The following is a 22,688-nucleotide window of genomic DNA, read 5'->3' as shown; positions in this document are numbered from 1 at the left end:
AAACCCGCCAAAAATACAGAGATAGCTCAATTTTAAATTATGTTTTTGAGAAGAAAAAAAAAAGAGTAAATACAGAACTTGGCCAAGTTTTATTATTTGCATCAACATCGCTGAAGTTAATGAAAATAAAAATATTTATGAAAAATACATAAAATTTCAAAAGATCAAGAATTAACCCTTGACTAGATTTATACATTAAAATAAAAACAAAGTTGGTACCAGACACATTTATTTACAGTGTGACTTTCTAGCTAACGGCATATTCAAAAAAAAAAAATTTTGTGGCATTTTTTAAAGACCATCAGCTAAAGGGACTTATTGTGTGGCAAAATCTTACAAAAAACATATTCTTTTTTTCATACAAAAATAATAAAATGCTTCATCTTGTAAATTTCAGATCTGCCAAGTAAGATTTATTGCCGCTGAGCAGAATTAGCTTCTTGGTGAGAGAGGCTTCTCAGACAGTCTTCTTTGGTAAACCTTCTGCTGAGAGGAGGTGCTGAGAAGGATCGTCAACAACACGAGGGCCTGGTCCAGCCTGAAAGGTATCACACATCATTTAAAAAGAAGAAAAAAAGACTAATCTTGTGTGTGCATATTTGCTGAAAATAATTTTTTTTTAATTATGTTTCTTCAAACCTTTGTGCTAATTATGTAGTTGATTCCCTTTGGAACGGGTTCTAGGCCAATATTCTGCTTCAGCTCCATGGGAAGAGCAGCACACTTGACGGGAAGACCTTTAATAAAACTAACGACAAGTAGCAAACACTTAGTGACATCATCCAGGTAACTAAAAGCAAACACACCCTACTGGGTAAACATGAGCTTCAACAGGGGAGATGTAGGTGGCACCAGTTTATTATTTTGTCATTGTTTTTGCCTGTAGAAGTTATCAGGCAGCTTTCTTGTTTGTGTTCTTTAATTTGAAAGAAAGAATCAGCAGAAATCTTTCAAATTAAACTATTATCTAAATTGAAAAACTGTTTCCAATCAGAAACATCAGAACATATTTAAAAGGGTTGCCAAATGTGGGTCATTGTGACTTATTGTAGCTTGACTTCTGATTTGCTAAATTTATATAAACTACGCAGGATCTTTCTTTGGCACCACTGCAAAAACAAATGTGAAAATGTCTTCTATGGGAAGCTTAAAGGGATTGTTCTGAAAATGTTCAAAACTAATAAAAAAAAAACTGATAAAATGACTGAGAAATTAATAAAATTACTCTTAAAAAAAAACTAAAAAGTACATTTATCTGTGTTGTCTGTTAACGTACTCTTCTCCGTTTCTGTCTGGGGGAAAGAAGTGCTGAACCAGCTGCACAAACTCTGGAACAAACTGCTGCAGAATGAAGATCACAGCGTTGGGACCTGCATCAAAACTGTAGGCCACCTACGAGAGAGCAGACAGGGTGTGACGAGCAGCTTGAGAGATGCTCTTTCCGGTTCCCCATTTCAAAAACAACCTGCAGGTTTCACATCTTCATTACACAACCTGAGAAGTTCAGCTGCAACAAATTAGGCAAATTTGTGTAAAAAAAAAATTGACAAAGATAGCGAAAATTATGCCAAGTTTAAACTTTGACAGTTTTCACAACTAAATATCTAGTCATATTGGTTGTTTAGGAACAGATTTTCCAGTTGCTCACCCTGGTCTCCCCACAGTATTTGTTATACCGATGCACCAAGTGAATGATCTGCTGGGAGACACTGTTGAGGTAGAAGATAGGTGGGTGCGTGTCAAGGCAGGTGGCATGAAACTGGTTGCTGTCCTTCATGGTCAGCTCTGCAAATGCAGGAAAATCCTTCCTTCGCACGGCTTCGATCATATCTACCATCCGACGTGGGACGATAGCCTCTGCTCGGTGCTACGCACAAACACACAAATCACGCTCAGTGTTTCAGCCGCTCCGATTAAAAACGCAGTGTAGGACTCAAATAAAGCACCTGTAACAGTAAACTTGTTTGTACACTGGTTTGCATCCCAGAGGTGCTCCCTATTGGTTTCCGTTCAGAACTAGCCTAAAAAGAAAAAGAAAAAAAAAAGAAAGTGTGAGGTTACTCAGCGAAGAAGAAGCCATTACTCCACAAGAAACACACACACAAAAAAAAACAGATTACACTTTGCAAATGTACGCAAGGACAAAGTGACATTTTTGGGTTTATGTTTTCTGGTCTGATGAAACTAAAGTGTTTGACCATAATAACCACACAAGCACTGAAGCAACATCTCAAGATATCGGCCAGGAAGTTGATGGTTGGGTACACACAGGTTTTCCAAACCTCACTCAGTTAAACCAGCTCTGAGTGGAGGAATGGGACAGAGTTACAGCTAGATAATGTGAAAAGTTGATCAAACTGAGACAGGATAAAACACAATCCTACCAAATATTAAACGTAGAGTTGTAAAGACATTTAAGAAAACAGAACTATAAAAATGTATATTGTATTATCCCCATTATTCTGGCATCTATCTAACAGAACTAATTTTGGTATTGCATAACTGACCTGAGAATAGAAAAAGTAAAGCCCGATTCAGAAGAAAAAATGATTTTATACAGAATATAAAAATACCCATTTCAATATTTTTAAACTACTGTGAAAAACTAAACTAACAACCATTTTATTTGTAGATATATAAATGTCAACTACAACCCACAATGGCATTTTTATTCCCTTTTGTGACAGTTTAGTTCTCAGAGTCAGACCTACCACTAGAACAAGAATCCTGAGCTCAGGCCAGTGGCTCTCTGGCTCCACCTGCTGGGCAACACTGTCTTTCCCATCATCTTTGCTTCCCATGATCCACTGGACAAAGCCGCCATACATGCTTCTGCAGGCACTGCCTGAGCCCTGACGAGCAATCCCAGACAGCTCTCCTTCCACACCAAATGCCTGAGCCAGAGTATAAACTGCAACACAAAATGCACAGAACAAAAAACACTGGTTTAAAAAAAAATTTACTCAATTAAATTTGCATATTAAATTGTCACTTTTTTCAAGCACTATAACAGTGGATACTAAAAAAAATACACAAGCTCACCAAGACAAGCAAATCCAGCTGCTGATGAGGCGAGTCCAGCAGCAGTGGGGAAGTTGTTAACAGAGCAAATGTGGACTTTATGAGACAATCCCACCGAATCGGTCGAACGAGCGTCTCCATCAGTACGTCTCTTCCTCGTTAGTCGTCTGACTAAATAGAAGGAAAAAAAAAAAGAATGGATAAAAGCCTCTATTTTACTAGAATACCATTTCTGTACTCTACAGACTTCCAGAGGAAAACCTAAACAGACATGACTTACTTTCTCTCAGGCAGGACTGCAGTCTTTGATGGGTAATGTCCTCCTCTTTGCCATTGAGCCACAGTCTGTCCTCCTGAAAGGATCGGCTGATTGCAACGGTTGTTGTCGTTTTCAACTGAGCAAAGGAAATAATGCAAGGCAAGTTTATACCAAACAGCATTTAATTACTGATACCATAAATGATCATCATGTACTCCAATTTACACAATTCAATGTCCAAGGCAGGGTTTTTTTTTTCTCTAAGTTTGATATGACTTTCAAAAATTTACAAATAAAGATTTATAAAGCAATAGACCAAGTCAGTCACACATTTTAACACTGAAGGGTCTAGTTCAAAAGGAAATGGGGTGGATTTCCCGTTGTTTCCCTTACATCATGGATGATCATCTTACATCATGATCATCCTGAATAAAGCTGGCATGGTCCCATTGTATTTCCACGCAAAGTAAAACTAAACGAATATTAAACGATACAAATGCTTTTGTAATCAGTTGTTACTACTCTTGCTTGTTTTAAGATATATTGGTCATTCTGTAATACTAATGTTGCTGCTACATTTTCATTGTAAATATGAGTCGCATACAAAAATCTTAATACATAAAAAAAAACTATCCTGCTGAGTTTTTTTTAGAAATGCACAAAATTTTTACACCATGTCTGCCTGTGTTTTTCAGGCAGTCAGGTATAGAAAGAAGAAACTCCAAATGAAGAAACAACTAACAAGCCATTATGCTGCTTATTAATACTTACTAATGTATAACGTATTAAAAACAGCAAGAACGCCTAACTTTTGTTATTCACTAGCTGCAATCAGAAGCAATTTTCCCAACCTGGTCTTGATGCAAAGTGACGCTCAAAGATGAATTGATGGGTAAAATTAAATCTTCATCCCTCTTCCCCCCTGCAATATAAGGTAGTCAATTTAGTAACAGATAAGTTATACAACCATAGTACAGTAATGCAACATAAAAGACTTTAAAGGATGATTTTCACTAAAATGGTCACAAATATGGAGTTTTTAAACCACCATATAAAGATAATGTACTGTTATGGATGTTTTAGCTCTTTCACGACTATAACCAAAACAATTGAGGTTAAATCAAACAAGTCCAGGAGATACTCACAGTATTTAATGACAGCTATATTCACAGGAGCGGTGCACGTTACTATACTCGGTTTGTCCATGCTGTCTTCAGGCATAGTTCTGTCTGTAAGCCGATTTTTGGGCAACCTGCAAACTTAACCTCCTCTGTTCGAAGAGTTTCGTGTGTTTAGCATGATCTCTATTGCTAATCCAAGCACACCGTAGCTTTTTCCTAGCAAGCTCTTCCGATTGGCTGATCATAAACATGTGGCTTTACCCTCCACCAATCAGATAGAACTTAATTGACGTAAAAGTCCAAGTGGCCAATGAGCAACCATCTGACCACAGTCATGCAGAAGTGGAGCAAGGACACACACCTACTCTGGGACATGTTTTACTGTAGCAAACTAATACGTTTTCATAAAGCAACATACATGTTGCAGCTTGATAAATTGAAATATCACCAACAAGTTAATATATTTTAGTGATTCAATTCAACAGTGAAATTCAAAAGACCATGATATTGGCTTTATTTTTCATTTCTGAAAACAGAATTTGAGGGTTTAAGCAGCTGTTAGCCCTAATCGTCAAAATTAACAATCAAAATAACAAAAAGCCTTTTTTGGTTTTTAACTACTGAAAAAAAGTAGTTAAATATCAACTACTTTTTTTTCTATATTTTTGCTATATATTTTTTAGATAATTTACAAATCTTTCATTTATCTGTCAACTTTGTATTAACTGCATCTGTGATAACGTGTAATTCAGCATCCGGTAGCCATTTAGTAAAGACTATTTTTGTTTAATATTAAACTATATTAGTTAGGTAAACAGAAATGTAACTTCTAATTAGCACGTGTCCAACGAAAGCCAGTGCTTTTCTGCTATTTCCGGCGTCCACCGGAAGTAGGACCCATAATGGTTTCATTCAGCCAGGACTAAGGTGGATAAAGCTGATACACATTGCAGTACCCCGAATCCTATCTGCTGCACTCACGAGTTCGCATTTCACTGCTGAACAAGATCTGGAAACTTTTTTTTTTTTTCCCCAAATGGCCAGCATTTGGCCATTTGGGGCCAAATGCTGCCCCAAATGGCAGCAAGATACCTCTTGCGAATACAACTGATTCGCAAGAGGTATCAAAAAAGATTGGGAGGAATCCAACTCATTGGAAGATGCTGATTTAATAACAGAAGAAGAAATGCCTCAAACTGAAGGAGAGTGTTTTCTGTCAAAAAATAAAAAAATAACATGGCCCTCATGAGCATACAAAAATGACACGATGACAAAATGTCATGAAGATGCAACACTGCTCTTCTGCATTAAAGGCTTGTAAAATATGGGATCAAGTCATGTGTGACCTGTGATGCCAAAACCAACTATGCTTGGAAGATGCTGATGAACCGTAAAGACAGGAAGACAGGCATCATCCTACACAATTGCAATAAAGGAGGTGTGGACAACCTAGATGAGGCGATTGCAACATACAGGAAAATAAAACTTTTAAATCTAGTAAATTACAAGGCGATAAAGACAGACATTTGTTCACGTTTTTTTATTTTCAACAGTTTTTGGATACATTGGCAATCTGTTAACTCTGGCTTTGGAAATTAAACCGAAACTTGAAAATATCATGGTTCCAACTTCCTGTGTAATTAAATGAAACAGATTCATTTGCATAAATTCTTAAATGAATCATGGTTATACTTGAAGATGGAAAACAAAATGTTTTAATGTATAAGGCTTTTTTTAATTATTATTTTTAATGAAAAATTTAGAAATACAAGTCAGCAACAAGAAAACGATGTAAGAGAAATGTTCAAACCTAGTTCAAACCTATGAATAAAAAAAAAAAAAAGATTGATTGCAGAACAGTTCAGATAAAATAAATGTCTTGCATCCTATGTTTGCAAAACAGAGTTTAACCATAAGGAGGGGAATAAAAACAACAGAACTGTTGTGAAGAGGAGTCAGACAGTGCCATCAGCTATCATGGGTACAACACAAGCTGTACAAGCCTGCAAAAACCTCTGTGAACACTGTGTGCTTCCTTTAAATCCCCCTCTGCGCAGGATAATATTAACCTAACATCCTTGTTCTTCTGTTTTGTTGTCTCCATTCCAAGGACACAGAAGGCAGTGTGGCATCCCAGGAATTTGATGAGAACACACGAGTCAGAGATCCTCGCGGAATCCCAGCAATGCATTTCACCTCCTGGAATTTTTTTTGCCTCATTCCAGCGCTTCTGTCTGAACTCAGTAATCGTCCTCGTCGTCTGAGTCCATCACCCTCCGTCTGTTGAACTGCAAGTCAGGCACAAAGCGCAGTGCGAGGTGAGATGGACAGAAACTGAATCGACGGTTTTAAGACATTTCAGGGGAACTTACTGTAACTGTGGTCTTTTTCTCCGTTTGCTGACTGACTTTTTCCAGGATCTCTATTAAGCCGGACTCAGAAATCTGAAAAGAGAGAAGTTTGCTCGTTACTCTGCCATGGAGATGACAAAAAGCATTTTTTTTTTTTGTCTTACCTTTCCTCCTAGCTTCCCAAATCGAGCCATCTGAATCAGATAGTTCTCGACTGCATTTGCCTTCTCCGGCTTCACCAATGCAAGATTGCTTACTGGGAAAAAATAAATAAAATAAAATAAAAATGTGTGTAATGGTATGCAGCAAAATATGCAATTTAGTAAAATCAAAATTTGAGTGTGCCCGTACATCTTGCTCGAGCAGACTGATCCAGGACTTGAGCCAATATAGAGTTCCTCATTTCAGTTTCTCTGTGAATAAACAAAAATAACATTTCCACATTGGTTCAGCTGAACCCAGTAAAAAAAGAAAATAATTTTAAGCAAAAATACACCAGAACACCTGCACAGACACACAGCTGCAACGACAAATATTACATTCATGGCTGAATATTTACAGGATTTATATAAATCGAGAAACCTGATGTTTAAGCTGACGGTTGACAAATGTCACAGCAAAGCTCTGCACCGTGCATAACCAAAGTACAATAAGGTTATTATAAAGAATGATTAGCTTATGCTTGTCACCATGGTGATTCTGAAGTGCAATAAATAGCACTCATGTTCTTGAAGTTGTTTCGTTTAATCATCAGCAAGGGGAAAAAAGGTTCAGTAAACTAACCGGATTGTTCAAATTTTAAAGGGCAAATTATAATGACGGTATAAAACAGTGTGTTATCATTATTAATTTGAGAAATATCCAATATTGCTTGAGTGCCAAGTGTGTACTGAACCGCTCCAATAACTGTCTTGTATAAGAGGAAGGATGAGTACAACTAAATGAAAAAATACTTCATCACTTTAGCTTCATGATTTTAAATATCCCAGGAACCTTACCTTTGTTTAGCTTCTTCACCATGCTGATTATTTGAAGCATCCTGAAAGACAGCACAGCTTTGCTCTATTAATTCTGCACTAAAATTACAGAACACAGCCTAAATGTTTACAGTTCTTCTTAAATACATCACTTTAGGATTTCTGCTCTTGGTTGGAATAAATTTGTGAAAATAAGATAATGAATCATCCTGCAACCCACACATCAATGAGCCTCAGACACATTTTATTTTCAAATCAAGTTTGTTTGTACAGTACATTTGAACAATGATGGCATTTAGTCAAATAATTGAAATGAATCATTATCAAATATGCATCATTATTCAATGTTATAGATATTATTATTCAAAGGCCTCTCTAAATAGATGAGTTTTAGCCTTGAACTGTACTGTGTTAATACAGATGCACCGATTACATTTACTTATTTCTTGTTTCCTTCAAAGAGATCCATAACTAGCTGTAACAATAGACTTAATTTGATAAACATTTATTTCAGATGTAAAAAAAAAACTGTGAAACTACTGTAGGTTTTTTTTTTATACATTTAAATAAAACATTATCACATAGACATTGCCATGCTGTTAAGGCTTAAATACATTTTGGGTAATTGACCTATGCTAGTTGATACAGCGCTAGCTCAGTCCACAAAAAAACAGTAATTTTTGCGCAATAAGTAACGTTAAGCTAATAAGATACCACTTCAGAAGGGAATTATATACTGCAAAGAGCTCACATTTCTAACAACATACAACATTTTTGAAGTAATTATTAGTTTTACATATAACAAATTAATGAAACAAAAGTCGAGTTTTAGATGTAGAAACTAATGTCTGCACAGGTACTTTTCAGTGAGTTTGACTGTTGCCAAATTTTTCCTAAAATCCACTAAGTTTTTACATTTATGAAAATAACTGATCAGTTGCCTTATGTGATGTCACACGTATGTGTCAAAGTTAAATTTGGTACATTTTATCCTGATTAAGTAATGATTTCCAACTGGATAGCTAACCAAACAGAAAAAAAACAAGCATAATATTCTACATATTTTGTTAATTGATTACACAAAAAAAGTCTGGCTTGTAAATGTAAACATTTATTAAGAGCTTCCGATTGAATAATGAATATCAAAATACTTTACAAACTTTAATCCAACACACACACAAAAAAAACACTATTTTTACAAGTCGACTAGTTTTAGCAGATTTCAGGGGGTGTGCGCTGACACAACAACACAAAGCTAACACTGACATGTTGCTATGCAGCTGATTAACCCGACCGCGGGAGGAAAGTTTTACACTTTGCTGGGATTTCGCTTAATTTCTTTGCGTAATCTGGTACTTGGGAAAACTACCCTGTAATCAGATGGTTTTCAGTGTTTAGGATAGCCACACTGTTAGCAGTAAACTGACTGAATCCAGCATCTCCTTATAAGGCGGCCTCCAACACGTTTCCAGCTCCTGTTCAGTCCTTACCCCTTGCTTCGCCTGCAGTTCCGCCATCCTCTGCCGCCTTATGGCCTCTAATTCTTCGTCTGCCATTGTTATTCACGGTAACGTTCTCCTTCAGATATAGAACAAGATAAGATACGGTACCCGAAATGCACACTTCTCTCAAATCAGAGACAAGGCCCTACCTTAGCACAGCCCCAGATAGTCGAGAGCAGATCACACAGATCATGCCCTCAGGCGAAAGCAATGGAACACAGATGGGGGATCAATGAAGCTGCTGAACCGAGTTTTCTATTTGAAACTCACCTCAGCTAAATGTTTCATAAATAAATGAGACTTTACATGGAGGAATATGAGCTTCCAGGTGAGGACTGATCCTGTCTTGTTCAGATATCATGTATTTGGGTGTTGTGTGTGTTTCATCAATTAATATTATTTAGTTCATCATTGTGATATTTGGCAAATAGAAATAATTTTGGTAATTCTGGCTGACCTAAAACGAGAAGTTTGACTTCATTTAGAAAGTGATAAAAAAAAACTTTATCTATTTTTAGTGTGTGTTAACTTCTGAATTAATATCAAATATGAATAAAGGAGTTGTTTTATTCTGTATGACTATAATTGATAACATTCCAGATCCAAATAAAAAATACTACATTTACAAGAATTTATTTACAGAAAATGAAAAGGGTTAATGACAAAAATGCAATGCTTGCAGTGTGACTTTAAATGCTGAAAAAAACTAAGTTTGTTTTAATTTTTTTTTAAATGCACAACACTAAAGAAAAAAATGACAACAAGGCATTTTCATTGTGAAGAAATCTATTAAAGTAAACATGTTACTATATGTTACATTGTATAAATTATGCGTACTTTATACGCATAATTTATATAATGTGGCATTATTCACATGTCTATTGTGATTAATTAACACTTTTAATAATAACTTAATTGCAAGCTAATCATAAAAACAGTAGAATAAATACCAAAGTTTAACATTAACAGAACTCATACTGTTTGCACCAGTAAGACTACAGCATAGTTTTGTGGTAGTACATATAACCATTTATTTTAATGTTGTAGTGCTAATTTCTTCAGGGAAAATAAACAAATACATTTTTCGCCATTAGTGCTGCCAAGAGCGTCATTAGTGGAGTTGCCAATGCCTTTTTTCAGTCAGATAGTGATAAGTTGGTGGAAGAGGTTAACGACAGATGCCCTCTAGCTCCCCCTGTATGTGCTGAAGGAGAAACGACTCACAAGCAGCGGCACATGATACCTCTGGCCTGGATTGGTTATAGTGAAAACAATCTGGGTGAAAAAGCATAAATAAGCCATTTACGTACAGTTCTGTCAGTGAAGTTACAAATGTTCACGTGTTCATAGGAGTTGTGATTGAACTGGCATTTTCTCACCTCTACATAGGGATAAAAGGAGTTCTGTCCCAGACTGGCCCAGTACTGACCAGTCTCGAAGTGCAACTTGTAGACAGCAGGTACAAACTGCTGCTGTGTGATCAGTCCTGGACATCGCCCATCACTGTTAGTTGTCCTGTTGAGGAACAATAAGCCTTTAGATGTGTGAATGGATATGACTCCTCGTAGATCTGTATGAATGGTATTACCCAGCGGTTATCAGATGCCAGACATTGGTTGAAGGGTCTTGTTGGTAAAGTCTGATGGTCATGTTTGATCCTGGGACCCCCAGTGCTGTGTTCAGCACATGGGTGGTCAGAGGACTGGGTGAGCCAGACATAGTTGTGATCTGCAGCAACATAAATTAAGACTTAATGCAGATGTAATGTTTACATCTGCATTAAGATGTAAACATTACATCTTAATCTATTCATCTATTTATCACAATAGATGAAAACTGTAATCAAATTGTCTTTCTTCACATATTAACTGGGGGAAATTAAGAGACTGGAGAAACATGTAAAAGATGCAAAACCAAACTTTATCTTTGAAATAATCTCTAGACTTAGTTTCTTTCGTTACACTGAACATTAAATGTTGTCTGTTGGCTGCTAAAATTTGAGACACTTGATCTGAACAACAAAGACTCTTCAGATTCAAAAATAATTTCTTTAGAAGATCACAAGATCTGCAATTTTCAACTTCAGTTACATTTTAATATTGGCCTAGGACTTTAAACCAGAGGACAGTTTAAATAGCACAGATTTTACAGTAATTTAATGCAATTATTGAATCAAAAGTTTTATTTATTTTTTACTGTATTTTTAATCTCACCCAAAGCTCATAATAATGACTTACGTAATACGTTAAACAGGAAGTATAAATTGAGATAAATATTTATAAAAAGCTCTCTGCTTACCCGTCTTTCAGACATAATGTGACTCTTCAGTTGCTGCAGCCTGAATTCGCTCATGTTCACTTATAAATAACGTGACGTGGTTCTGCAGTTTTTACTGTTACTTTTAACTTAAATTTATGGCTTGATGAAAAGAATCAAATTTTTACTCACATTACTCTGTAAAATCCTGCATACAGTCCCACTCAGTCAGCGCGGCTTTCAGTACCCAGAACCTATCTTTTGTCAACAACAGGCCTGTTGTGCAAGAGTTTCCTTTGGCCACAGTTTTAGTTCAGCTCTTTGAACTTATATGAGGCATGGCAGAGCAGTTGGTTGTTGTGGGCCTCATAGATAATTGAGCAAAACAGTTTTTTGAATTAATTCTACCTATGTATTAAAGGTGGAGTATTATGTAAAATCAACTTTTTTGAGCTCCTCCTTGGCGCTGCAGTCTCCGAGCCAAACTTTGTCCTCTCAAAGTCCTGACATCAGTGAACAAATATCTTCATCCTTATTTTAAAACAGTAATGTGAAGCACTGACCAGGAAAACTCTCCGAAAACGGCCTTCCAGGGGAGACGGGACTCTCATTTGAGACTTTTCAAGCTTCTTTAAGCTCCATCTTCAGTTTCTCAATGACAATAGTTTAACTGATGAGAATCAAAAGAGTGACATAAACCCACAGCTGGTAGAGGCCATTAAGTTGCTCCATGCAGATTTATCTCAGCTATATGGATCTGTACTTCTCACTCTAAATGATTTCTCTCTTAAAGACACAGCTGCTGGAGGAACTGCTGGAGCTGTGCTTGTTGCTTTTTCCAGCCATTTTAGTCAAATAAATCTGACTTTATCTCTGTGTAACAAATCAGCAGGATGCTGCACGCTGATGATAAAAACGAGAGAGCTGTAAAAATATACAGATTAAAAAATATATCTGTTTCTAAGAGGCTTGGTGCCAAGATTATGTATTATCACACAGAGTTCTCAGACAAATTGCTCTGTGCGGAAAGTACTGCAGTTTGCAAACAGTTTGTGTATCAAGTGTGAACTTAGATGCATCAGATATGCCCACATCCACACAGAGTGAATGCTACTGAGTAAAGCCTCTTTACCTTTAAAATGAAAAACTTTCTGACTCCTCTGCTCTTTTGTGTCCTTGTCTTTCAAAATAGCATCACCAAACAATGTGACAAACACGTTTATACTTAATATAAACGTGTTTATATTAAGTAAACACGTTTATATTAGGGACAATTAGTATTTGCATTTTTTAAATCTTAACAGTGCAAATAGAAACATATAACACATGAAGAGACAGATATTTGTATATTTTTTCTTTTAAAAAGTACCACAAAAGACGTTCTAAATCAAGATATGGTTCATTGAGCTAAATGCTTACATAGTAGTAGACGATAATACACAATGTTACATGTTGATCTGGGCCTTTAGACATTTTAAGTGTCAAATATGTGTAGGAGTCTCGTGGTGAGATTTTATTAGGATATCTGACGCAAAGAAATCTGAAAAAGATGGAACGGTAACAGCTGGTTGTTCATAAACAACTCTCACTCCTTCATTCTCATTCACGTTAGGGTTTTATGCATCGGGGCATACTAAAATGATTGGTTGTTTTGGATTCTAAAACAATTGAAAATGAGCTTCACTACTTTTCATTAAACAAAACTGAAGCCAAAGCAGAGAAGCAAGTAAATCCTTCCAATGGACGCCGCAGGATTTCAGAGGGAAATAAGCAACAGGTGGATATGATTCAAACATCACAATGTATATTTTTTGCCTATTTCCAAAATTAAGGCAATTTCCATACCATCTAAAGTCACATGTTGTACAAAAAAATTGTCAGTGGAAAACATTTAAGGCAGAAACGTCAAAAAAAGGAAACATAAAAGAAATATAAAACCTTCACTTTAGACTCTGCAGACCTCAGTTAGCTTATTAATTGTTAAAGTGCATGACAGTGCAATAAAAAAAAAAGTTAAACAACTATGGATTGCCAAGAGGTCGGCCAAAGTGGGCCTGGAAACAAAAACATTCTTAAAACAACATCAAATCAACAACATAATTACTGAAACAGAGAAAAATCCAACCACTGCAATGGCTCAAAGTCCAGACCTCAATATGATTGAAATACTGTGGTGGTACCTTAAATAAACGCTCCGTGATCAAACATCGATAATGAAGTGAAGCAAGATTGTAAAGTCAACCAACATTCCTCCACAAAAATGTGAGAGATTAATAAAGTCATACGGAAGAAATAACTTCAAGCCTGGTGCTGCTAACATTGGTTATATTAAATCAAAGGATGTGCTGAGTTTTTCACACAACACTTTTGATTTTTCTTCGTCTTTGTGTAATAGACAAAACATTGCAGAATCTGTTTTTGTGCACTTCAGGTTAGATTATTTCAGAACCTGGTGAAGATCGGATACTTTTTCTATTATTCCTGATGCGAGTAAAACACCAGACCTAAAACAAGGTAGAATCTTCATTGACCACGAGCTTGTATGCTGCTTCTGCTGTGGCTTTTACTTGACGATTAATGTTTCTCTTCCTCCATGTTTGGTATTTGATCCACATCTTTCATATTTTCCTCGCTTTCTTCCTCACTGTCACTACTCATCTGTGACCGACGGGTAGGGAGGAGGAAAACAAAGAGGAGGTTCATTAGCTGCCAGTTCAGAATGACTCAGGAAATTCTCACATGCACCTTTAATGATTTTTTTTCAAAGGAGAAAGAATGCACGTACTATGTGCTCATCGTCATCATCATCAAGCACCTTCCTGTCAGGGCTCTCTTCGTAGATCCAGTGGCGGGAACTGGATGGGAGGAAGGAAGAGAGGGAATTCTCCGGACTGCTAGCTAAGACGCCAAACGTTGAGCTGAGCGGACTGTCCGCCCTCATGGGAGAGTCTGCTAAATAAGATGAAACGGAGGCACTACTTTCAGTTTTCACACAAAAGATAAACCTTAACTCGCTCCTGAGATTTAAGCACAAAACAAAGTTGGGTAAATACCTTTCTTGAACTGATAGCCAAGACGGTGTAGTGTGTTACCAACGGTGTGCTTGGTGACTGTGGTCCCAACTGCCATCAGGTCATTAACAAGCTCCTCCCGTGTTGTTGTGGGCTGATCTACCACTTTCCTTATGATCATCCTCATCCCTTCAGGCAAAATCTTGCATGGAGCTCCAGATCGAGGACGATTGACGATCATTTTGTACTTCTTCCATTTTCTAATAATTGCACCAACAGTTGGCACCTTCACACCAAGTTTTTTGCTGATGGTCCTGTAGCCCATTCCAGCTTTGTGCAGATCCACTATCTGGTCCCTGACGTCACACGACAGCTCTTTGGTCTTACCTATTCTGTGGGAGAGGTTGGGATGAAAAAAACTGAGTCTGTAAGCAGATGAGTTTTATTGGATTTTAAAAACTGTTTTTTTTAATTTTTTTTATTATTCCACACAGTATCAAACTAGAGCCCATTTCAGAGAATTGTTTGATTCCGTTATTTACAGATTTTTATTACGCATCACAAGCAACTGAGAGGTCTCAATAAAAGTTTGAAGCCAGAAATACATTTTACAGTACAAACTGTAATGTGTAAAGTGAAATTGCAGAATAAGTGAGATGAGGTGATTGCTGCAAAAGTAGCATGACACAGCGATGCATTCACAGCAAAGGAAACACATAATCCCCCATTTAGTTTGAGCAATATGTTGCTCAGCAGAATCTGATGCAGATGTTCCTGGTGCAGAGCTGTTATTGGAAAGGATCTTAAACTAAATCTTAACAACAATTACACAAAGATATGCATTATATATAAGATATACATGTTATACATATGCATAAATATGTAATATTTGATTATGTATGCAGAATATCCCATTTATTTTGAAAAAGTCCTCCCAGAATGATCAAGGCTACTACCAGACGCTTAGAATATCCACAATAATGTCAAAAAGGTATACAATTTCTAAATAAAAGTAATATTCTGTCACTGCATGTTTCTACCTAACGCCAGTATGAATTTTACGGATTTTGGGATGTATTTATTGTATGATCAGAACATAAAAATACACAATTTTCCTGAATTTACCTTAAATTTAACATTAATGTTACCAAACCATTGCTGGAAAAATGTAAACTAAATAATATGGACTTAATTTTTGATATGAGAAGATTTGCTAGCATTATAACAGCATTGGAAAAGTAAAAAAATAAAAATAAATAAATAAATACATTCTGAATATTGTCTCTGTTGCCAAAGCCAATGGACCCAAAATATATAACACCTCACCTTTGTTTGGGTTTCTCGCCTTGCTGATTATTTGAAGGGTCCTGAAAAGAAATAAGACAAAAAAAGTCACCTGAAATATGCATGCATATGGCAAACCTTCATTTGAATTACTTTTTACAGAGTCTAAGAAATCCAGTACAAGCATCTGTAGGATTACAAGCAGCGAGTTGCATGTGACATAACGGGCTGGATATTATTGATATCATTATTAAGCTAAATCGTTAGTGTAACACCCAGTTCTGCCTCACCCCGAGCTCTGCCTTCTGCTGCTTCGCTGCTCTCTGCTTCCTCAATTTGTCAGCCATTTTTGGTGACAGAAATGTAGACCTACAAATAATTACATGACAGAAGGCATCGTTCACGTTCCTCTCAAAACAGAGGCGACAACCTGGCCACTGACGGGGGAACGTAATCAAGACCAGAAACAATAACCCAGCATTCAGGGGGAAGCAATGGAGCACAGAGAGAAGATCACAAACTAGCGGCTCATTTCTACAGAACAGAGAAACTATGGATATAAATAAAAAAAAAAACATGATTATGGACTCAAACAGCAGAGCAAAAACAAATGTTGTTCTTTACCTGATCTTAAAAGGTAAATACACAATTAAAAATATGACCTGTACTAAAAACGTTTTGGGTCTCGACAGGTAAAGTATCTAAGCTAGGATGTCATCACATCCAAAAAGGCAACCAGTCCACTGGAATCAAACTACAAAAGACATCCTATACATGCTGCAAATATTCTATGTAATTTAGCTTAAAAAATAATCAAGGAAAACACATACAAATACTGACTTCAAAGTTTTATTTCTGGACACTGATTTGGCCAAAATCTACATTTTCAACTCAGGAGTTGTTAATGTGGATGTATGCTTGCACTCACTGTGATGCTGAAAAAATATATACCTTTTCATCTTCAACTTTCTAGCAGACACCTGAAGGTTTTGGATCAAAACAGATTGGTGTTTGGAACTTTGGCTTGGTTTTGAAGGGTCATGCTTTTCTAAAAAAAGACCTGCTGGACATAAGCTTATTCATATTATTCATAGTGCGCATCCAAAGGTGCAGTCAACATCTTGTACACAATCTTTCTAAATAATGTGGAAGTATTTGCCGTTTTTTGACATGTTTAACTTTGCTAAAGGGCGGGACCCTCCATACAGTGCAGTTTCAACAACTTAGATTGTTTTACTGTAAAACAATTATGCTTCTTTTCTTTTTTATTGTTACTTTCTCTAGCTTTACAGCTTTATATTTCTAATATATTTGTAAAGCTGTATTTTACTTAACTCTTTGTTTACCCGTTTACCCAATATTGTTATTTAACTAATTTATTTTTAACAGAAGTGAAAATAAACGAGAATACATCATTTGAGGTTACATGACCATTTCATAAGATCACTTGCCGCACTTCATTTTATTGGGGCTTAGCTTTTAAATCAATGTCAATGTTATGCCAATAGAGTACAATGTAAAGCACAATACAGACAGAACAAAAATTGTTTCTTAAAAAATACTTCACTCATTATTTATTCACAGCACATTTTCATGGAGACGCTTGAGTTATTTAGGCCCCATTTTGAAAACAGTATTAGTTAATTCAGTTACAAAATGCAGCAGTCCCTGTCGTTCTGAGTCAGCCAGTGATAAAAGTGAAGGAAGGGTCAGGCGGTTCCTTGTTGTTGTTGCTCTTTAGCTCCCCCTGTAGGTGCTGTACGAGAAACGACTCACAAGCAGAGGGACATGATATTTTTGGTCCGGGTCAGTTATAGTGAAAACAATCTGAAGATCAAAAGCAGAAAAAAAATTAAAAGAAAGCAACAGGAAAGACAAACAATCTCACATTCTTATATTAATAATGTAACAAAGACTTGAATTGAATAGAAAGTACTTCAACTTCCTTTCTTGTTTGCGCAAGATTTCAATTCTAATCCAAATTGCTTCTTTAGTTGTAAATTTAAATTAGGAGCATAGTATTACAATATTGTTCTTGTCATATTTAAACATATTGCACTGTGGTTGCTGGGGTGTTTTGAATCAATGACTCCAAGACATTCGTCTTACACTTAATGTGGATAATTTTCCGTTTTTCAGATGTGTTCTACTTATAAAATCTAGATGTAAAGTGTGAAATGCTACTGACACATTTAGCATGTGGGTCTTGTTGGAATGGATAGAATATTTAGGGAGGAGATTTTTAGATGATTGGTGAAAACAAGACAAGAAGTTCAGTTGCTTTTTATTCAAGAGCATAGATTGCCTTTTGTTTAATAATTAAAAATCTAAGTCACCAACAACAATGTAAATAATTCAGCAATGCAGCTTAGAATGAAAAACATCACGGTTGACCTTTTCTTACCTCAACGTAGGGATAGAAGGAGGTCTGTCCCATCCCGGCCCAGTACTGACCAGTCTCAAAATGCAGTTTGTACACACCAGATTTAAACTGCTGCTGTGTGATCAGTCCTGGACATCGCCCATCATCGTTTGTTGTCCTGTTGAGGAAGTACACATTTTAAGATCTGAGACAGAAAAAAAGTTTTAGTATAATTTGGAATTTGAAAGGGATCAAACTTAGAGATATTGTGAAAAAAGTATCTGCCCCTTTACAGATTTCCTGAGATTTTAGACAATCTGAAACCTTTAAAAAGTAAAAACTGATAAATATGTCAAAGGAGGCAAATACTTTTTTCACAGCTTACCATTTTCAAAGAACATTACCCAGTGGTTATTAAGTGCCAGACATCGGTTGAAGGGTCTTGCTGGTAAAGTCTGAGGGTCACGTTTGATCCTGGGACCCCCAGTGCTGTGTTCAGCACATGGGTGGTCAGAGGACTGGGTGAGCTGGACATGGTTGATCTACAGCGACAGAAAACAAGACGTGTTTAGCTACTTTAATCTGGAACAACCACATTATGAATTTGTTAAACAACGTTAAATATAAGAACCTTAAATTTGAGACAAGTAGGTGTACATTTTCAGTTTTCACAAAAACCCACGTTGACTCCCATACTTCAATTAGAGACAGAGGAAAGTGCTGAACTGAAGGAATTCCATTCAATACTTTCATATTACCGATAGTGCTGCTGGCTCTGTTTTGATTTCAATTTGGCTTGTACACAATTCAATTTGGAAAAAATGGAAAAAAAATATTAATTTGCTGAATTTTGTGCTCTGATTTAAGCTGTGAATAAATCAGAAAATTCTGTTATTTCATCTATTGCTAAAGGGGTAGCTCATTTCTTCATCCAATTTTATATCAAAATATTACAAAAAGAGGCATTTACACCATGGTGCCACTAAAAAACAACTGTCACAAAGCTTTACGGCTCCAAAATCGAAATAGTCTCTAAATGAACTTTTAAAAATATGTTTAAAAATACAATTTCTACACAACATCAAGTGAATCAAGAATAATATGTTAGTCTTGTTTATAGAAAAATAAAGATATAAACTCATTAAAAGCTCTCTGCTCACCTTGCTTTCAGGCAGAATGTGCCTCCTCAGTTGCTGCAGCCTGAATGTTCACTTATAAATAACATCGGATGTGGGTCAGCAGCTTTGCTGAGAAATTGAATTTAATTTTATGGTTAAATGAACAAAATCAGGTTTTCACTCACACTAAGCCTGAGAAATCTTGCACACTGTCCTGCTCAGCCCACAGGAACTGTCAACAGAAGGCCTGTTGTGCAAACGTTTCCTTTGGATACACTTTTTAGTTCAGCTCTCTGAACTTATATGAGGAGTTTATTGGTGGGAGAGTTAAGAATCCGTGGAAAATAATACAACGGAGCAATTCTTTATTTTTAATGTTATCTATATTGTATACAGGCAGTTACCTCGGTGTGAAAGGTTAATTTTCTCTTATGTAATTTTCCTCCCAAGGTCCACAAACATGCAAACATGTGACTGTGAGTTGACCTTTGTAGTTAGACGGCTGAGGATCTGTCTGTGCAAGAGAAGAAAACCTTGCTGAAAAAGGCGTGTTACTGAAGAACGTGGTCTTTGGACAAACTCAACAAGGACCTTAAAGCTCCAAGTTAATTTTCTCGCTGTGTGTACGTCAACTGTTGGAAACGACAGACTATAATAAACCCACAGCTGGTGGAGGCCATTTCATTGCTTCATGCAGACTTATTATGTCAGCTATATGGATCTGTCCTTCTCACTCTCATTGATTTCTCTCAGGCGCACTCAGCTTATACGGAGGCAGCTGCTGGGGGAACCGCTGCAGTTGTGCTTGATGGCTTTTTTTTTTTCAGGATTTTTATTAAGTAAATCTGATTTTATGTCTGTGCAGCAAATCAGCAGGATGCTGTGAACCGCTGATAAAAAGGATGGAGCTGTAATGCATACAGATTTAAAAAAAAAATGTATCTGAGTTCTTTATCTGTTTCTGCGGTGCTCGATGCCAGAGATGATGTATTATCACGCAGATATTTAGAGTCATCGTTCAGAGAAATGGCTCCGTGAGGAAGAAAAAAGCTGCAGTTTGCAAACAGTTTGTGGAGTATGTGTGAGATTACACATAACTCAGGACTGGCAACGTGCGAATGCTACTGAGAACTGTCTCTTTACAGATGTGCTCTTCAATAAACACATCTGAGGACTGAAGTGAAAAGAAAGATCTGAGGTCATTTGGTAACAATTTTGATTTGGACTCTGCTTTTCTCCTTCATGTTTAAAGTGTACAAAATCTAAGAAAAATCACACTTGAACCTTGACATCACTTCTTCAACCATTGTCTTTTATTCTCCTTCCATTTCTGTAATGGTCTGTCAAGATAAAAACATACCACAATGTGCTGCTGCATACGTACTCGATATGAAAATACTTTCACTACAGTGACAACAAGTATCTTATCTTGATAGTGCAAACCAAAACATGTAACAACATAAGAATTAGATAATTATTTATAACATCATTATTTTCCTTAAAAAAGTACCACACAAGAAGTCCTAACTTAATATTTAGTTCCAAGAGCTAAGCAATTACAGTAAAGTATACAATAATACACAATATTACACACTGATTGGGGCCTTTACACATTTCAAAGTGCCAAATATGTAGTAGAGGACACCTGTAATATTTCACCAGCACACCTGTTGCTGAGGAAGTACAGTTCCTTACAAAGTATTCATAACCTTTGACCTTTTTCCACATTTTGTCAAGTTTCAACAACCAACTTCACTGAATTTTATTGAGAGTTCATGTGAAAAACACGATGTAGAAAGTTGTTATGAAATGGAAAGAAAATGAGACGTTTTCAAAAGATTTTCAACAGTAAAAATCGGAAAAGAGTGGAAATGGAGCCCCCTTCACTCTGCTACTCTTAAATAAATCCCTGTTGTCTTCAGAAGTTGAAACCAAAAGTGAGCTTTTGGCCAACATGCACGACACTAACGCTGCACATCAACGAGAACACACCTTCTCCACGGTAAAGTATGGTGGGGGCAACATCATGCTTTGGGTTTCCTTTGCTTCAGTCAGATTTGATGGAGAAATTTATAGAACTGTAAAAAAGAAACGTTTATAGGGGTAGACGGTCCTTTGAGCAGATGTGACCCTAAACATTCAGCCAGAGTTACAGCAGAATGGCTGATATCATTAATGTGTCGCATGAAGTTGTTCTCCATCCAGTCTGATTTAATTCTTTCCTTTAAATTTGAACTGTTGTTTGACTTTTGAAAAATAATCTGCAATGTATCTATGCAGTGATTAATGCTGGTAATTGTTGCGTTGTGTAAAGAAAAGACAAACGTAAGTAAAATACACAGGGAGGCTTGTGATCAGAACTAATTCATTTTCCATCAGTGTGATTCATGGGGAGTATTGCTGTTCTTATTGATCCGTGCCCTCAGCGGAACCGATTAATTTTCAGTAGTGAGGCTTTAATCTTTACTCAGCTTCCAGCTTTAATTTACATTTACGTTATATATAGGATCAGTGCGCCATTCTGTTTCTTTCAAGGTAATCCAAAATAATCTTGTTAATTCTATTCATGTTTTGTTGTCGCGTCCTTGTTTCAAGTAAAACCAAGCAGCTGCGGTAATAATAAATATGCTATCTGATCTGATATGTCCAGGCCGCGTTGAGCCTCTGTTGGTGGGCGTTAACTTGAAGGTTTAGGTTTCTCTTCGTCCATGTTTGGCACCTAATCCACGTCTTCTACGTTTTCTTCATGTTTGTCCCTCATATTTCCTCCTCGGGGTCGGAGCTGTGGCTGCTCATCTGTGACAGACAAGCAGGCAAAAAGACAGACGTGGAGGCGGGGAGGTGCGAGGGAAAGACAAAGAGGACGTTCATTAGCTGCCAGCTCAGAATGACTCAGGACATTTTTTCTTCTTCTGCGGATGTAACTTGATTTCACAGACTTGGTTCATGTGCAAATCGGGAGACAGAAACTGGAATGTCTCACTCCAAATGACTACTTTAGAAAAAAATAAATTAAAAAAGAGCCCCTTGCTCCTAAGTGGTGCAACGTTTGGGTTTTTTAAAAAGAATACAAGCAACACATGATGGTCATTGTCACACACCTTCATATTGGGACTCTCCCTGTGGATCCGATGGCGGGAGCTGGGTGGGGAGAGGGAGGACAGGGAATGCTCCGGACTGCTGGCCGTCACCACATAAGACAAGCTGAGCGGACTGTCCTCTCTCAGCGGAGACTCTGGAAAACAGGATGAAGGAGATTTTACCTCTCGGAGATGAGGAACTGAAATGAAGTATTTTTTGGTGAAACAGAGTGTAGAAAACGAGCTGTGACCGGCTGGCTTTCGTAGCGGATGACAGGCAGACCATCAGAGTGGAAGTGACAGGATGAAGGACAGATGTGCAGTCAGTGGGAGGGAGGTGAGGATG

The 22,688-nt window shown here is 36.9% G+C and overlaps 6 protein-coding genes across 9 annotated transcripts in view; all 6 read right to left on the bottom strand.

The window, feature by feature from the left end:
• Positions 1–70: 70 nt before the first annotated feature.
• Positions 71–4,897, bottom strand: mvda (mevalonate (diphospho) decarboxylase a). 2 transcript variants are annotated; one of them, XM_008405455.3, is made up of 10 exons: positions 4,426–4,876; positions 4,132–4,202; positions 3,302–3,416; positions 3,043–3,192; positions 2,712–2,911; positions 1,947–2,021; positions 1,649–1,867; positions 1,277–1,392; positions 640–748; positions 71–538 (listed from the first exon to the last, which is right to left on the bottom strand). In XM_008405455.3, exons 1-10 carry the CDS (start codon positions 4,499–4,501, stop codon positions 458–460), a joined length of 1,212 nt encoding a protein of 403 aa, XP_008403677.1. In that variant the 5' UTR covers positions 4,502–4,876; the 3' UTR covers positions 71–457. The 2 variants fall into 2 exon arrangements, with proteins under 2 accessions (XP_008403677.1, XP_017159323.1); XM_017303834.2 differs by lacking the exon at positions 71–538 and having other exon boundaries at positions 1,250–1,392; positions 4,426–4,897.
• Positions 4,898–5,926: 1,029 nt separating this feature from the next.
• On the bottom strand, positions 5,927–9,470 carry pdcd5 (programmed cell death 5). 2 transcript variants are annotated; one of them, XM_008405454.3, is made up of 7 exons: positions 9,381–9,470; positions 9,220–9,307; positions 7,751–7,791; positions 7,104–7,165; positions 6,917–7,008; positions 6,774–6,845; positions 5,927–6,689 (listed from the first exon to the last, which is right to left on the bottom strand). In XM_008405454.3, exons 2-7 carry the CDS (start codon positions 9,283–9,285, stop codon positions 6,642–6,644), a joined length of 381 nt encoding a protein of 126 aa, XP_008403676.2. In that variant the 5' UTR covers positions 9,286–9,307; positions 9,381–9,470; the 3' UTR covers positions 5,927–6,641. The 2 variants fall into 2 exon arrangements, with proteins under 2 accessions (XP_008403676.2, XP_008403675.2); XM_008405453.2 differs by lacking the exon at positions 9,381–9,470 and having other exon boundaries at positions 9,220–9,374.
• A 102-nt stretch (positions 9,471–9,572) lies between these two features.
• LOC103462569 (5-hydroxyisourate hydrolase-like) lies at positions 9,573–12,746 on the bottom strand. The gene is made up of 4 exons (XM_008405452.3): positions 11,530–12,746; positions 10,820–10,959; positions 10,611–10,746; positions 9,573–10,506 (listed from the first exon to the last, which is right to left on the bottom strand). Exons 1-4 carry the CDS (start codon positions 11,581–11,583, stop codon positions 10,417–10,419), a joined length of 420 nt encoding a protein of 139 aa, XP_008403674.2. The 5' UTR covers positions 11,584–12,746; the 3' UTR covers positions 9,573–10,416.
• Positions 12,747–12,867: 121 nt separating this feature from the next.
• LOC103462568 (uncharacterized) lies at positions 12,868–16,519 on the bottom strand. Of its 2 annotated transcripts, none has more exons than XM_008405451.3 (5): positions 16,073–16,519; positions 15,825–15,865; positions 14,541–14,890; positions 14,273–14,436; positions 12,868–14,145 (listed from the first exon to the last, which is right to left on the bottom strand). In XM_008405451.3, the coding sequence occupies exons 1-5, from the start codon at positions 16,358–16,360 to the stop codon at positions 14,062–14,064; spliced, it is 927 nt and encodes a 308-aa protein (XP_008403673.2). In that variant the 5' UTR covers positions 16,361–16,519; the 3' UTR covers positions 12,868–14,061. The 2 variants fall into 2 exon arrangements, with proteins under 2 accessions (XP_008403673.2, XP_008403672.2); XM_008405450.3 differs by having other exon boundaries at positions 14,273–14,439; positions 16,073–16,339.
• A 96-nt stretch (positions 16,520–16,615) lies between these two features.
• Positions 16,616–19,426, bottom strand: LOC103462567 (5-hydroxyisourate hydrolase-like). Its single transcript, XM_008405449.3, has 4 exons — positions 19,305–19,426; positions 18,549–18,686; positions 18,187–18,322; positions 16,616–17,609 (listed from the first exon to the last, which is right to left on the bottom strand). Exons 2-4 carry the CDS (start codon positions 18,677–18,679, stop codon positions 17,520–17,522), a joined length of 357 nt encoding a protein of 118 aa, XP_008403671.2. The 5' UTR covers positions 18,680–18,686; positions 19,305–19,426; the 3' UTR covers positions 16,616–17,519.
• Positions 19,427–20,553: 1,127 nt separating this feature from the next.
• The window catches only part of LOC103462566 (heterogeneous nuclear ribonucleoprotein C-like), a 42,493-nt gene continuing 40,358 nt past the window's right edge, over positions 20,554–22,688 (bottom strand). The window contains exons 6-7 of the mRNA XM_017304159.2: positions 22,364–22,497; positions 20,554–22,058 (exon numbers count right to left, since the gene is read on the bottom strand). Coding sequence (XP_017159648.1) covers positions 22,020–22,058; positions 22,364–22,497 — 173 coding nt within the window. The 3' untranslated portion in view covers positions 20,554–22,019. The remainder of the gene's footprint in view (positions 22,059–22,363; positions 22,498–22,688) is intronic.

This window comes from Poecilia reticulata, chromosome 3, assembly GCF_904066995.2.
Source record: "Poecilia reticulata chromosome 3, P_reticulata-male-v2, whole genome shotgun sequence".
Taxonomy (NCBI): domain Eukaryota; kingdom Metazoa; phylum Chordata; class Actinopteri; order Cyprinodontiformes; family Poeciliidae; genus Poecilia; species Poecilia reticulata.
This window is presented reverse-complemented; position numbering and strand designations above follow the sequence as displayed.